Raw genomic sequence first — 15442 nt, forward strand, 5'->3', positions numbered from 1 at the left:
CATGGACTTAGAAACCACCAAGCCTTTGAATGGGGCTGGTGCTGCAGAGGAGCAGGAGTGGGACAGCGAAGAAAATGCAGCGGCATTCAGGAAAAAAAAAAACCAAACACACACGAGTCCTGCCCCTTCCTGAGGAGGGGGTAGCTACCAGCATGGGGACCAACCGCGAGGAAAGCGCGGATGAAGAACGCCACTAAACAACCACTACATCGCGGACCTTATTCTGCAAGCTGTTCATGCGGTGAGTCTCCAAGCCGGCGTTCAGTGCCTACAACAGAGACTTCCAAACACATGCGCCCTCAGCCCCGCCCCCCCCTACAGAACACCAAACCAACCCCCCCAAAAAAACCACCCAAACGGAAACCTCCGGCGCCCAACCCCCCCTAAAAAAAACGGATCACAGCCCACCTGAGTGCCCAGCTGAAATCAGTGCCTACAAGGAGACCTCCAGACACATGCGCCCTCAGCCCGTCCCCCCCTACAGAACACCACCCACATTCCACACGCGAAAAAAACCCATATCTACTCCTACTGCCTGCCTGCAACGGATCCCTCTGGTTTCAACAAAAATACAAGTGCCTACAAATACCACATCAGAGTGCCCTGCTGAATTAAGATTACTGTATCACCCCCACACGCAGAGAATCACCCCCTACCAGCCACAAAAAAACCCCACATCTAATATGGACAATCAGCATCACTCATTAACACACATACATACAACCAAACTGCCCACCACCCAAAATGCCACACACTGCCATAGATAGACAACATCTTGCTTTCACACTCATACACACACACTCCCTCCCCCAACCCCCTTAATACAAAAACTGAAACAGTAAAAACCGACATCTCTCTCTTACAAACACCCACAGAATCCCATAATCCCCCCCCCCAAAAAAAAACACAAACACTCATACAGAACAACCCTACCCCACAAACACCCCCCTACAAACACCCCCCCACAAAATGGCACAGACACCCACAACCCCCCTCAAAACCACAAACACTCATACAGACTTTACAACTTAAAAAAAAACTCTTTTCCTTTTAAAAAAAAAATATATCCCTTAATATCAAACAGAAAAAGAAAACAAAAAAAAAAACCACATGCTAGCGCCCGTTTCATTTGTTTTGGAAACGGGCCTTTTTTTTACTAGTTCTTTTATATTACCTTAGTGATGTGTGTTGTCATAGTAGTGGAAACTGATTCAGAAGTGATGGTTTGTGCACCAATCAATACGCCAGGCTCACTGTCTCCACTGCCACCCATCTGTATGAAGCAAAGTGAAAACAAAGTTTTATTTAACCTTTGTTTTGTTTATAACCACCTGCAAACCTTTTGATCATCTTTCAATGTTTATCCAGCTTTAAAACAGGAAGAACAGAAAGAGCGATTTATGTATTTATTTATTTTATCATTATTATTGACTTACAACTGCTTCAAGGTGCCCTTAGATGGTCATGGGAATAGCATAAGTGCATATAAAATTTTGAGGCTCATTTTCAAAGCACATAGACTTAAAACGTTCCATAGGTTCCTATATAAAACTTTGTAAGTCTAAGTGCTTTGAAGATAAGCCTCCACGTAACTTTGTAAGTCTAAGTGTTTTGAAAATGAGCACCAATATATATTTAGGCTTGTGATTGATAGAATCATAAGACATTTGAAGTTAAAATTACCTAATACTTTGAATAGCAAGCTAAAAAATATATCAAGTTACAAGAAAATTTTACTATTTTCATTTTATCATTCTAACACATCAAGGGCTAGAGCCTATATATGATGCCTGAAAAAATCTGCGCAGAAAAAAAAATACGCCTAGACATATTCTCTAAAGTACACCTAAATTTTATAGAATAGGCTTAAATTTCCGCATAATATATAGAATAAGCTGAGCGCCTCTCTATGCGACCAATTTGGTCGTGTCCATATAGGCCATGTTTTACTTGGCGTAAATCCTGACGCCTATATTAGGTGCAGATAAGGTGTATTTCATAATGTACAAGGATTTTAGAAATGCCCAAGACCTGCCCATTCCATGCTCATAAACATGCCTCCTTTTAAATTGTGAGACTTGGAATTTACGTTACAGAATACACTTGGCGAATTGTGCGTGTAAATCGTAATTAATGCCAATTAGTGCTAATAATTGCTGTTAATGTCCAATTGACAGTGCTAATTAGCTACTTAACCAATTACGTTACACTCGTTGAATACTTTGATTTCCGCACGGACATTAAGGCACGATATATAGAATTTTGGAGCAAGTGGGGTAGTTAATAACATGCAATAGTGGAATAGCACATGATATTCGCCGCCGCCACCCCCCCCCCCCCCCAACACATATTTTTATGCTAATGGATAACGCAGCTTATGTCAGGCTTAAGTTAGCATTTTTCCTCACTGACAGCAGTGGGCCACTAACATACAGCCCCAAAGCTCCTGCAGGCCATCTTAAAAGGGTTAGAACTGGCTTCATTCTCATGAACGTTATTATTATTTATTGCATTTGTACCCCACATTATCCCACCTTTTTGCAGGTTCAATGTGGCTTACAGAGTGCTGTTCTCCCCCCTAACAACCACTCCCCCCCCCCCCCCCCCACAAAGACAGCCCATCGTCACCAAAACAAAACCACCTGGTGCCCTCCCCAAATATACTGCTGGACCTAGCGGGGCATTTTCCGTGTCTAGCAGTGGGGAAGGGGCAAGCGGGGGAGGGCAGGGAGGAGCAATCCCCAGTCATTCCTTTTCTGTAAGCTGCAAAAAATCAAAACTGTTCCTCTGACCTCTAGAAGTAAATTACACCATACTACCATTAGGGCATTAGCTGCAAAATAAGGGCATGCAAGATTACTGTGACACTCATGAGGTGGCCCTTTGATGCTCCCTTTCATCGCTAGACACTAGGGATAGCACCAGTAGGTCTGAGGTGGTCTCTTCTGAGGCAGTGGAAGGGAATAAAGTTCAAGGGGGGGGGGGGGGGGGGGGGGGGGAAAGGCTTGTTTCAGGGAACAGGTATGGGATTTACATTGACTCCTGAGGCCTGTTATATGTGTTACTACAACCAGGAAACAATATTCCTGGATGCTATAACACAAATTTATATTTACCATAGGCATCACTAATACACAGTAGTTTGGAACCGCAGGTTAGCGACTCCTGCCATAAATTAAGCTGTGGTAAGACACAATATTTTACCACAGCTTAGCACCTATCTCTCCAAATCCCATCTACCCCCAACCCTTGTAATATATTCTATCATTCATTTGCATTTTCTCACAATGACATATATTAAAACTACATAAGTACATAAGTATTGCCATACTGGGAAAGACCAAAGGTCCATCGAGCCCAGAATCCTGTTTCCAACAGTGGCCAATCCAGGTCACAAATACCTGGCAAGATCCCAAAAATGTACAAAACATTTTATACTGCTTATCCCAGAAATAGTGGATTTTCCCCAAGTCCATTTAATAACGGTCTATGGACTTTTCCTTTAGGAAGCCGTCCAAACCTTTTTTAAACTCCGCTAAGCTAACTGCCTTTACCACATTCTCTGGCAACGAATTCCAGAGTTTAATTACCCGTTGAGTAAAGAAAGACTTTCTCTGAGTCGTTTTAAATTTACTACATTGTAGCTTCATTGCATGCCCCCTAGTCCTAGTATTTTTGGAAAGCGTGAACAGACGCTTCACATCTACCCGTTCAACTCCACTCATTATTTTATAGACCTCTATCATATCTCCCCTCAGCCGCCTTTTCTCCAAGCTGAAGAGCCCTAGCCGCTTTAGCCTTTCCTCATAGGCAAGTCATCCCATCCCCCTTTATCATTTTTGTCGCCCTTCTCTGCGCCTTTTCTATTTCCACTATATCTTTTTTGGGATGCGGCGACCAGAATTGAACACAATATTTGAGGTGCGGTTGCACCATGGAGCGATACAAAGGCATAACAACATCCTCATTTTTGTTTTCCATTCCTTTCCTAATGATACCCAACATTCTATTTGCTTTCCTAGCCGCAGCAGCACATTGAGCAGAAGTTTTCAACATATCATCAACGATGACATATAGATCCCTTTCTTGGTCCGTGACTCCTAACGTGGAACCTTGCATGACGTAGCTATAATTCGGGTTCCTCTTTCCCACATGCATCACTTTGCACTTGCTCACATTAAACATCATCTGCCATTTAGACGCCCAGTCTTCCAGTCTCGTAAGGTCCTCTTGTAATTTTTCACAATCCTCCCGCGATTTAACGACTTTGAAAAACTTTGTATCATCAGCAAATTTAATTACCTCACTAGTGACTTATCTTAAAGACCTCTATCATATCTCCACTCAGCCGCCTCTTCTCCAAGCTGAAGAGCCCCAGGCTCTCCAACCTTTCCTCACAGGGAAGTCGTCCCATCCCCTGTATTATCTTTGTCGCCCTTCTCTGCACCTTTTTCAATTCCACTATATCTTCTTTTGAGGTGCGGCGACCAGAATTGAACACAATACTCGAGGTGGGGTCGCATCATGGAGCGATACAATGGCAGAATAATATCCAGTGGCGTAGAAAGGGGGGGCGGTCTGCCCTGGGTGCACGCCGCTGGGGGGGGGGTGTCGGCTCCGCTGGTTCTCTGCTCCCTCTGCCCCGAAACAGGTTACTTTCTGTTCCGGGGCAGAGAGCGCAGGGAACCAGCGGAGCAGACGCAGCTCCCAGCGACGTGCACTCGGGGGCGGATCGGCCCTCTCGCCCGCCCCTCGCTTCCAAATTCAAGTAAGAATGCACTCCGGGGAGGGGGGAGGGTGCGTGCCGAAGGGGGGGCGCTGTGCTGCACCCGGGGGGGGGGGGTGTGCAGCGGCGACCCGACCCGGGTGTCAGCCGCCCTCGCTACGGCACTGCCCAACGCTGAACCTTGCATGACAGTTTGCAGAAGTGGATAAAGAAGCTGCACTGATTTGTGGAAGAATTTTCGTTTGGTTCACCATCCAAGATAAGTAACGGTTTGTCGTTACATTGTATTGAACAGCAATGTCTTTGCTTATGAGTGTTTGAAAGGGTGCTATGGCATATACAGCATGAAAGTAATCTAAGTGGAGTTTTTTTTAAGACTAATGATTAATGAGGCCCCCTCTCTAACTAAAAGGTGTGTCCTTTATAAGGAGGAGTGTCTGGTTATACTGAGGTCTTTTTTCTCCACGTTCTTTCATAATTGAGAGTCCACAGTCACCCTTGAACAGTTAACCAGTTGTAGAATTTCAAGGATAGTGGTAATTATATTCTACATATTCCAAGGTTTTCGGTAATTAAAATCACCCATTATTATTGCGTTGCCTATTTTATTTGCCTCACTAATTTCCTTTAATATGACTGCGACCATCTGCTCATCCTGGCCAGGCGGTCGGTAGTACACCCCTATAACCGTCCCTTTCCCCTTAACACTTGGAATCTTGATACACAATGATTCCAAGAAATCTTTCGTTTCCCGCAGAACTTTCAATCCATTTGACCCAAGGATCTCGTTAACATACAGTGCTACTCCTCCCCCAATCCAGTCGACCCTATCACTACGATATAATTTGTACCCCGGTATGACAGTGTCCCACTGGTTATCCTCCTTCCACCAGGTCTCAGAGATGCCTATTATGTCTAATTCTTCATTCAGTGCAATATATTCCAATTCTCCCATCTTATGTCTAAGGCTCCTAGCATTTGCATATAGGCACTTCAAGCTAGGCTTGTTATTCCTTATTACAGCATGTTGTTCACTTGTCAGTACTAATTTGCTATTTTTTGCCTGGTTTTTATTATTTTTATTTATGGACATTGAATCTACTACAGTCTGTTTTTCATACTCACTATCAATAAACCCTGTCTTCCCCGTCTGGGCGATATCCTTGCAAGATACCTTATTCCGAACCATACGCTCCTGTGCGACTGTCGGCCTTTCCCCGTTCCTAGTTTAAAAGCTGTTCTATCTCTTTTTTAAATGTTGATGCCAGCAGCCCGGTCCCATCCTGGTTAAGGTGGAGCCCATCCTTTCTGAATAGGTTTCCTTTTCCCCAGAATGTCGCCCAATTCCTAACAAATCTAAAACCCTCGTCCTTGTACCATTGTCTCATCCACGCATTAAGACTCCGGAGCTCTGCCTGTCTCTTAGGCCCTGCGCGTGGAACAGGAAGTATTTCAGAAAATGCCACCCTAGAGGATCTGGATTTGAGCTTTCTTCCTAAAAGCCTAAATTTTGCTTCCAGAACCTCTCTCCCACATTTTCCTACGTCATTGGTACCCACATGTACCAAGACAGCCGGCTCCTCCCCAGCACTATCTAAAATCCCGTCTAGGTGACGCGTGAGGTCCGCCACCTTGGCACCAGGCAGGCAAGTCACCAGGCGATCTTCCCGTCCACCCAGCTATCTATATGCCTTCCTTCCTGGGCAGTACCTGGAGACATATCCCTGGGGTGGGAGGATAGAGCAATGGCAGTGCAGCAATACACCCCTTGCTCCAGAGCACTTCTTCTAACCGATCTCCCTATGTGGACACAGAAAAATGAGTCAGGAGTGCTCTGGAGCAGGCCACTTAAGTGTACTGCTGCAATGCTGCTGCTATATAGAAGGTAAGTTTGAAGGTACATGGGGTGAGGGTAGGGGACTTCAGATGCTGACTTGCATGCTGGCAAAGGGAGGAGAGGGAGATATGTTGGACCTGGAGGTAGAGGGGAGGGATCTGTACATGGGGAGGAATAGAGGAGAAGAGGCAATGTTGGACCTGAAAGAGGAGGGGAGGGGAGAGGAGAGGAAAGAGGGAGCAACATTGGACCCATTTTCAGCCATGACTTATACACGGGCCACAGCAGTTTTGGCCATTTTTAGTCTCCCAACTGCCCTCTACTTAAACATGAGTATATATGGTAAGTCAAAGATTTTAAGTGCTTTACGAATAAAGATTTGAGGCATACTATTACAGTCATTATGAGAAAGCAAAGACCTAATGTAGGTGCACTACACAATTAATTTTATTACTTAAAAATAAAATCACATTGTGTAGAAACACTGTTTTCCTCATATGTCCAGAGGAAGAATAATTAAAACCTTATCCCATTTAGATTGTGGAGTATCTTAACATTTTATGACATGTAAGTAGTAATTTCCTTAGCGATTCAACATTTTGCTGTCATTAGTTCTGAAATACTTTAAATAGTTTCTATGCATTTTCATTGACATTTTGGTAGAAATCTTATTGACAAACAAGTCATAAATTCTCGTGCTTGGTAGACTAAACTAATTCACAACAAATATTGCATACATACACTGTACCAGATGGATTGGCAGTGCTTTATAGTACTATTCCAAACAAGGTTGCTACCTGGAGTAGAAGTAACAGCAAGGAGCAGTTTGAAAGATCTTCAAAAATATCAACAAGACACTCAACGTGTAATGTGGTAAAGGCAGTTAGCTTAGCGGAGTTAAAAAAAGGTTTGGATGGCTTCCTAAAGGAAAAGTCCATAGACCGTTATTAAATGGACTTGGGGAAAATCCACTATTTCTGGGATAAGCAGTATAAAATGTTTTGTACATTTTTGGGATCTTGCCGGGTATTTGTGACCTGCATTGGCCACTGTTGGAAACAGGATGCTGGGCTCGATGGACTTTTGGTCTTTCCCAGTATGGCAATACTTATGTAATTTATACCTAAATTTCTATATAGCATTGAAAGGGGGGGGGGGGGGGGGAGAGAGGAAATGACAATGACAGAGCTCATCCTGAACATATTTAGAAGGCAAATTAATAACTCACACTTTTCTGGGTTGCTATTCTGCATGTATTTGAAGAACACAATTTGAAAAATCCCCCACCTTGTTTACTAATAAGGCTGATATTAAGGTGTTATAAGGAAATTGTTATACAGTTGTGCGTTACTATGACTCCAAAAAAAGTGGTTTATATTACACTATGCTTGTTGCATCTTAATCCTTAACTACTTTCACTTTCCAAATCACAAGAAAACTATATCACAAGAAAACTATGGAACATTATCTTTCAGGATGAAAGATCTCTCTTTGTATACATAAAGCTTCATGCATTTCCAAAATGTATGCTGAAGGCCTTAATCTAACGTGTCAGGTATACAAATTTATAATCTATATACATTTTTTGATATATTATAGATATCATAACTGTGAAATATCAGCAATTAATGATTTTATCAAGAAATTCATACTCTACCTGTGAAGCTTCATAGGTAATGGTTTTAGTTTCTGTTTGGACAATCGGGACTTCTTTTGTGGATATTTCCATTCTCTGAATAGCATCAGAAATGGTCACCATCTCCGTTTTTACCACTGGAGGCTAAGATAGAAATGTGGGAGAGTGTTATTGGCCTGTATCAAATAATCACAGTTAAGGCTACACTTAACATTCAAATTCAATTTGATTTGGCCTCGAATACATTATTCGTATTCGGCTGAATAATGATTTAAATTCGAATACAAATAATCCAGGGCTCTATTGTGCTAAGTCCTACCAAAATAAACACTTGATCTCTGATTTCACATTGCTTCTTGCATTATTTGTTATTCATTATTCTTATTCAGTCGAATAGTAAAATATGCTATTTGGTACAGCTCTAGCCACAGTACTACACTGTGGTTTCTTTCAGTAAAGAAAACAGAAAAAGGAAACAGAACAAAAAATGAAGCGACAACTTGGCTCTTCCCATATGCTAATGCCCTCAAAACATGAAAGAAGAAATATACAAAATCAAACCAAGAGCACAGCAACTGCCTACTCATAATTAGGAAATACTTACAACCAGTAGTTTGCATCAACCAGTTCTTTAAAAGCAATAAAACTCAAGAAACACTGAATACTTGGAAGCATAAAAAAAAAAAAGTACTAGACTAACTATTCTGCCTATAGTTGGATGCATGTTTTCCTCCCTTAAAGCACCAATCTTTGTTTCAAACAACTTGTGCTGGATACAAACTCACAGTTCATATTTAATAAAGTTACTCCTATCAGATTTGTACAGCTTGATCTATGAAGACAACCAAGAGATCCTAAAAATGCTACATTGCCAAATTCCTCCAGGTTACTTCTCTGAAACACCACAAAAGTTATACAGAGTGAATTACCACAGTTACATTTATGTCTGGAATAAACCATGTGGGCAAAACATAGCCCCTCTCTTTTTTAGTATAGCATTCAGTTAAGCTGTATGTGTATATAGATAAACATTCCTCGTCCACATTTAACCTTTGTTTGAAACAACTGTGTGAATGAATCTATGAAAAAATATAATAAGCTTAAAAAGCTTTTACGTATTAATTCTGATCTAGGTTTGCTTGCCTGTAATGACAAACACAATAAAAATTTGGAAGGAATAAAGATCCAGGACAGAATGAACATGTTAAGTTCAGAGGAGAAAAGAGAACAAAAAAAATACTACTGTTTATTACACACTGATTTTAACAGAAACAAATATGAAATCACACAAAACAGATTTATTAAAATGAAACAGGAAAATAGATTAGAACATTACCAACATAAATAAAAAAAATGGAATGGAAAAAAGTTTGCTGTAGAATGAGAAATGATTTGTGACAGGAAGGTTTGTAGAGCTCTTTTTCATGCCTGAATCCCAGAAAATGAAGTCAGAAATCATGAGTGAGGCAGGAAAGATTCAGTTGCTCCCCCAATGAGTGACAGGAAAGATCCAAATCTTGCTTAAAAAAAAAAAAAGTACTGGAAGGACAGAAGGAGAAAGGCACATTTTCCCTAGAGAAATACCTTTTATCATCTAGTTCCCCTCCTGTTCTTCTCATTTACCTCAGAACAAGAAATAATTTGAGGAGTAACATCAATGTCAATGTGAGAAACGTCGCCATTTATCTTGGGCTGATCTTCTATCTCTTCCAAATGCATGTCTTGCTTGGTTTCTTCACATACATTTTTATCTTCAGATACATCTACAATCACTGTAACTTCATGGCTTAATGTTTCAGCGCTATCTTCTGTATGTGCAACTGTTACTACTATTGAATTGGCTTCTCCTACTGCAGCGGTATACTGCATGTTCTCTGCTGTCAACTCTTTGATGTCTTCTAAATGTTCTTCTGGTTCCTCCTTTATGCCACTCTCATTCATTGTGCTGTCTGTCTGGTATTCTGCCTCTTCGTCTTCACTATTGCTGCTGCTATCAGACAAACATGTCGAATCATTTTTCATGGGTGCTATTGCTGTTTGGGTCTGCTCAGCAGGTTTCCCATCTCTGTTAACTTTTTCATTTGTTTCTTTCTTGATTTCCTCTGGGACAACTGTCTCTTCCATTACAACTTCTGTCTGATTCTTCTCTTCCACTATGTTCTGAACCTCATTTAAGCTCTACACGAAAAAATATGGATGAGGAAAAAAATAGTATATGAATAAACAAAAAATGATGGAACAAAAATTAACTAAAGTTGGCTCATGTCAGAGACCATAAAGAATGTGGTGGTGAACTGAAAAGGAGATAAAAAATGAGAATATGAAAGTGACCAGAAATGACTGATGGAGTGACTTATGGGAAAACAGGAGCACCTTAATAGCAGCATTGGATCCAGTGTAGGGCCCTTCTGTTCTGGGAACAAGTTTCTGTGAAAGGAAAAGTAACCAAAGGACACAAAGTCAATACATTTAATTATACCTAGGCAGAATGAGGTAACATCAGCCTTCACTTAATGTATCATTCAATAAAACAATCATGTACAGTAGAAAAGTACAAGACAAAGATGTACAACACAATACATCACACAAAGAGAAAACAAACGAACAAATTGGCACATGTCTAACTTGGAGTCAGGTGTAGAGTTAAAATAGTACACTTATGCTTTTTTTTAATTATTTTTTTTAAACCAGCAACCAGAACAACTGAGCTTTTCAGAAGGTATTCTACAGTTTACACTCACAACCATCTTTAGGATTTTCTCCACTTTATGGTACTTAGTCTGAAACCTTCTTTGTTATGATGAACACATTAAACAAAAGAACCCATGTATATCAGCTATTGTAAAGCTTATTTCAAAACTAAGTACTGCAGTTTCTTAGAAAAATAAATGGTTGCTTAAATTATTTACTAAGTGAAAAGATACTCTCAAGTTCAATTTTTCAAAAGAAAACAAGGATTACACTGTCAATACTGAAATAAAGGAGAAACAATTCCAGACTGCAAAGAAAACAATATTAAGTTAGATTACTTTAAGTGAACACTATATTTAAATATTTTTAAATAGTTCTGTAATATATGCATATAGCACTTGATTTAAATAAAATACTTCTGGACTCTGGAGGCCCTATATGAGAAAAAAATAGATATTGTTGTAGAAGGAAGTAACAACTATGTTTTTAAAGTTAAAAGTATGATGGATTGTTCAAAGATAAGAGCATGCATGAGACATAGCCATTACAGATGTTCCATTATTGTCCTCAACTCTACCTGGAGACATTTCTACAAATATCTATTCACTCAAATATATATGCTCTTCTAATTTGCTTACAGAAGGTGTGATGACAGGCTGGAGTGTAGACAGCTGTCATTCTTTCTATGGAGGCAATGTTGACTTATTTAAAATTAGTGACACTATCAGTTAACAACCGCTTAACCTATTTTTTTTTTATTCTGTTTATTGTTGAATAGCACATAATCAACATTATAAGCCATGTGAAAAAAAATCAGTGGGAAAAAAATACGACCAAGATAACAATGAGTCCAAATAATCAACCAGCGTTATAACAGTACAAGCAATGTATGTGCCACATTCATATTTAATATGTAAATCCCTCCTCCCTGTCTCCCTGCCATTTCCCTCCCCCCACACCGTGTCCTCAAGATTTAAAGCCATGGGGGGGGTTCTCAGGGGCCTGGGTCCCCTTCCCACTTTGGGCTCAGGCCCCCTCCAAAGTTGTGGCACAGAATATGTGTCTGGCAGGGATGCTCAAGTCCCCCAGCCAAAGAGATTCGCCGCTGGAGCCCAGGGTCCTTGCTGTCTGAGCAGCAAGAAGTCTGTAGGGTGCTTTAGCCTCCAATGCTGGCACTTCCACGCATGCTCAGTTCATGCAACTGAACTGAGCACACATGGAACCTGCTAACATTGGAGGCTGGAGCAGACTGCCTGCTTTCTTGCTCCTCAAGCAGCACAGCCCCAGGCTTAGCAAAGAATGTCTTCAGCTGGCAGGGCTTCAGCATCCCCGCTAGCAAAGGTGTGATTTTTTTTTTTTTTTGGGGGGGGGGGGGGGGGGGGGTGGAGAGGAAATACTTGCCCCTAATCTGAAAGGTCAATGATGTATTCCTGCTAGTCCTTTTAGTGCTTTTTAAATTCACTTTGGCCTAACCTAAGGCCGGCATGAGATTACATTACATAACATGCATACCATCGCTTATCTTTTTTCTGGCCTAGTTTATATCTTTCATTTCTGTACTGTCTTCCATGACCCAAAGGGCCTTTTTGGGGTCGTTCATGAAACCACAAAACCCCTTTTTGCTTTATTTCCCCTCTCTTTCACACATATTTCAGCCAGTCATGTAGCCCTTGCCAGTCTAGGGACCTTTAGAATAGTTATTTCAGCTGTATGATAAACTGGGGGGGGGGGGGGGGGGGGGGGGGCACAACTTCAGGAGGATAATGTGACTAGCAGATTAGATCTGGGATCTTAGGGTTTCAGGTCAGGACTAATAAAATTGGGAAGCTACTGGCATCAGAATCCACGTACTCTACCCCTTTTCTTCCAGTAATTCAGAACAAACCTTAGCCTGGACCGGGAGTCTTTAAGGGTCAAATAAATGGTAAAATAATTGGCAAAGCACAGAATGCAGTCAAAACTGACTCTCCTTCCGCTGTGGATCGAGAGTCTTTAAGGGCCAAATAAATGGCAAAATAATTAGCAAAGCACAGAAACCAGTCAAAACTGACTCTCCTTCCGCTGGGACTTACTCTCCTTCCGCTGGGACTTAGCTAAATCAAAGGCTTTCCCTTCCCTAGAAGTACATTCTGGAGCTATTCACTTTTATGGAACCTGGACCTTCTTGTCACAGATCCCAGGGACATCTGCCCATTCTTCCTCTTCTTTTATTTCCAGGATCAATTCCTGTGCTAGTTATTGGAAGGCTTCTTCTTTCTGTTAGTCCTTCTCCTTAAGAGAAGGGATGCATCAGACCTTGACACCCCCACTCCTCCTCACAGCTTCCTTGTGGGAATCCCCCCCCCCCCCGACTTGCCTCCTGGCCTCCCGACCCCACCTGCAACACACATGCTTCTTGATCCCCCTCATCCACAACCCTTCCTGATCCTATTTTTAAAAAATTTCCTGGGGTTTCAATGAACCCTGACCTCCCCCATCATTAAAAAAAAATTCCATGGTGGTCCAGTGACCTGAAGACCCCTTCCCCGCACCCCTCCCTGTATCTTTACAAGAGGTGGAGGTAGGAGGACAGGAGCAACAGCATCTCCCTCGGGCCCACCCCAGTACATTCTAGGATGCAATGGGCAGGGCTAAACACCATATAAGGAGTTTTTTCTTTACACGGTGCTTAGCCCTGCTTGGTACATCCTAGAATGCACTGGGCAGGGCCTGGGCATCACCATTTTGTTCCAGGCAGGCCTGAGGCAGGAGCTCTTGCTCCTGCCCTCCTGCCTCCGCCTCTTGTAAAGGTACAAGGAAGGGTGCAGGGAGAAAGGGAGAAGGGGAGAGGGGGAGTATGCGGGAAAGGAGTCCGGTTCACTTGACCACCAGGAGAAATTTTTTTAAAGTGATTTTTTTTTTTTGGGGGGGGGGGGGGATGTAGAGGGGTGTTGGGGTCCATTGGACCACCAGGGAAAGTTTTTTTTAAATATTCGTTTGGGGGTACACGCCGGGAGGTGAGAGGTAGAAAGCATAAGGAGGCAGCTTTTGCAGCTGCCTGATTGTGCTTCTCTTCTCTCTGACAGCTCCAGAGACTGACATTTGTTTGTAAAATTACAGCTGCTCTGGAGCTGTGCATTAGAGAGTTGCATGGGGACAGAAATCTTACCCATCCCTGCCCGTCCCTGACGGAATCTTACCCTTTCCCATCCATCCCCGCAAGAATTTAACCCGCTCCCACCCTGACCTCAAGAATTTAATGGTACATAAAAAAAATTCTGGTCAGCTCTCTGTCTCTTTCTGGTTTCGAGCTGCAGCACTGCAGGCAAGGAATAGAAGTTGGAACACACTGGTGCGCACATGTAATACTTGTCTCCGATTCACTGGCACTGCGTGCTGAGATGTTGCCACATCACACGCCAGTAGGTCAGGTGACATCTGATGCTCATACCTGTGTCAGAGCTGAGGTCAGTAGCAGAGAGGATTAATAGTAACATAGTAAGCGATGGCAGATAAAAACCTGAACAGTCCGGTCCATCCAGTCTGCCCATTAGTCACACTCATTATCAATTCATGATTAAATCAACAATGAATGTGATATTATATACTTTGCGTTTCTGGGACACAGACCATAGAAGTCAACCTGGTCCTATCCTTATGTTCCAACTGCTGGAGTTGCCGTTGAAGCCCACTCCAGCCTATTCGCCTTCTCATTGTAAAAGTCTTCCAGCACTGTTCTAATGTTCCAGCCACTGAAGTTGCTATCTAAGCTCTTTCCAGCCCATCCTAAACCAGACCGCCATATAGGAGAAATAGACCATTCAAGTCTGCCTGGTATCGGCCCTAATTAATCACAGCCGGAGTCAAAATCTCAGCATTACTCGACAAATCCAAACATATGTAGCCATTTAAGTTTAGAATTTTTATAACTTCCATTTTCTAATTAGAGATCCTCTGTGTTCATCTCACGCCTTTTTGAATTCCGTCACCATTTGTGTCTCTACCACCTCCTTAATGGAGGGATTTCTGCATCTGTGCTGTTAAAGCGAGGAGGAGGAGGAGACAATACTCAATGAGCTTGGTGGTGAGAGGTTGGCGCAGGTGCAGCGTACATTTCGACGGGAACCCCGCAAGGAACTGCTTCTGTCCCCAGGTCTCTATTGTGCATCCCCTAAAATATACAGTAGAATACTAATGAGCTCATAGTAATACATTTGCTTGTGGTTCTCAGTGGCTGCTAACGGCACACGTTAGAGCCACAGAAAACCCTTTTGTGCATTACTAGCTACATAAACATTTGCTTTACACTGGCTGGAACCAGTCTAAAGCAAACGTTAATAGCATGGTAAACTTTGTGCATCTGATCCTCAGTCTCCTTGTGGTGTAATGCCTTAGCTAGCCAAAGGCAGTTAACATTCTTGAGCCAAGTATTTATACCTATTCAAACTTCTCTCCAAAGGGCTAACGCTCAAAACTAATGCCAGTGTTAAAAAACAGTTAAGCACCCGATTTGCATTAACGTTATTATGCATAGAAAGCTCAAAGGGCTTGAGTGCGGGTGTTGACTTGTGAA

General features: G+C 42.2%; 1 protein-coding gene across 9 annotated transcripts in view; it reads right to left on the bottom strand.

The window, feature by feature from the left end:
* EPB41L2 (erythrocyte membrane protein band 4.1 like 2) overlaps positions 1–15442 on the bottom strand; it is a 503144-nt gene that overhangs the window by 31557 nt on the left and 456145 nt on the right. For 7 of the 9 annotated variants that reach the window (XM_030196541.1, XM_030196540.1, XM_030196537.1 and 4 more), the window contains 4 exons: positions 10573–10626; positions 9823–10377; positions 8221–8343; positions 1175–1273 (listed from right to left, as the gene is read on the bottom strand). In XM_030196541.1, the coding sequence (XP_030052401.1) occupies positions 1175–1273; positions 8221–8343; positions 9823–10377; positions 10573–10626 (831 nt within the window). The remainder of the gene's footprint in view (positions 1–1174; positions 1274–8220; positions 8344–9822; positions 10378–10572; positions 10627–15442) is intronic. The other 2 variants (XM_030196542.1, XM_030196539.1) reach the window with 1 other exon arrangement.

Source organism: Microcaecilia unicolor, chromosome 3 (genome assembly GCF_901765095.1).
Source record: "Microcaecilia unicolor chromosome 3, aMicUni1.1, whole genome shotgun sequence".
Taxonomy (NCBI): domain Eukaryota; kingdom Metazoa; phylum Chordata; class Amphibia; order Gymnophiona; family Siphonopidae; genus Microcaecilia; species Microcaecilia unicolor.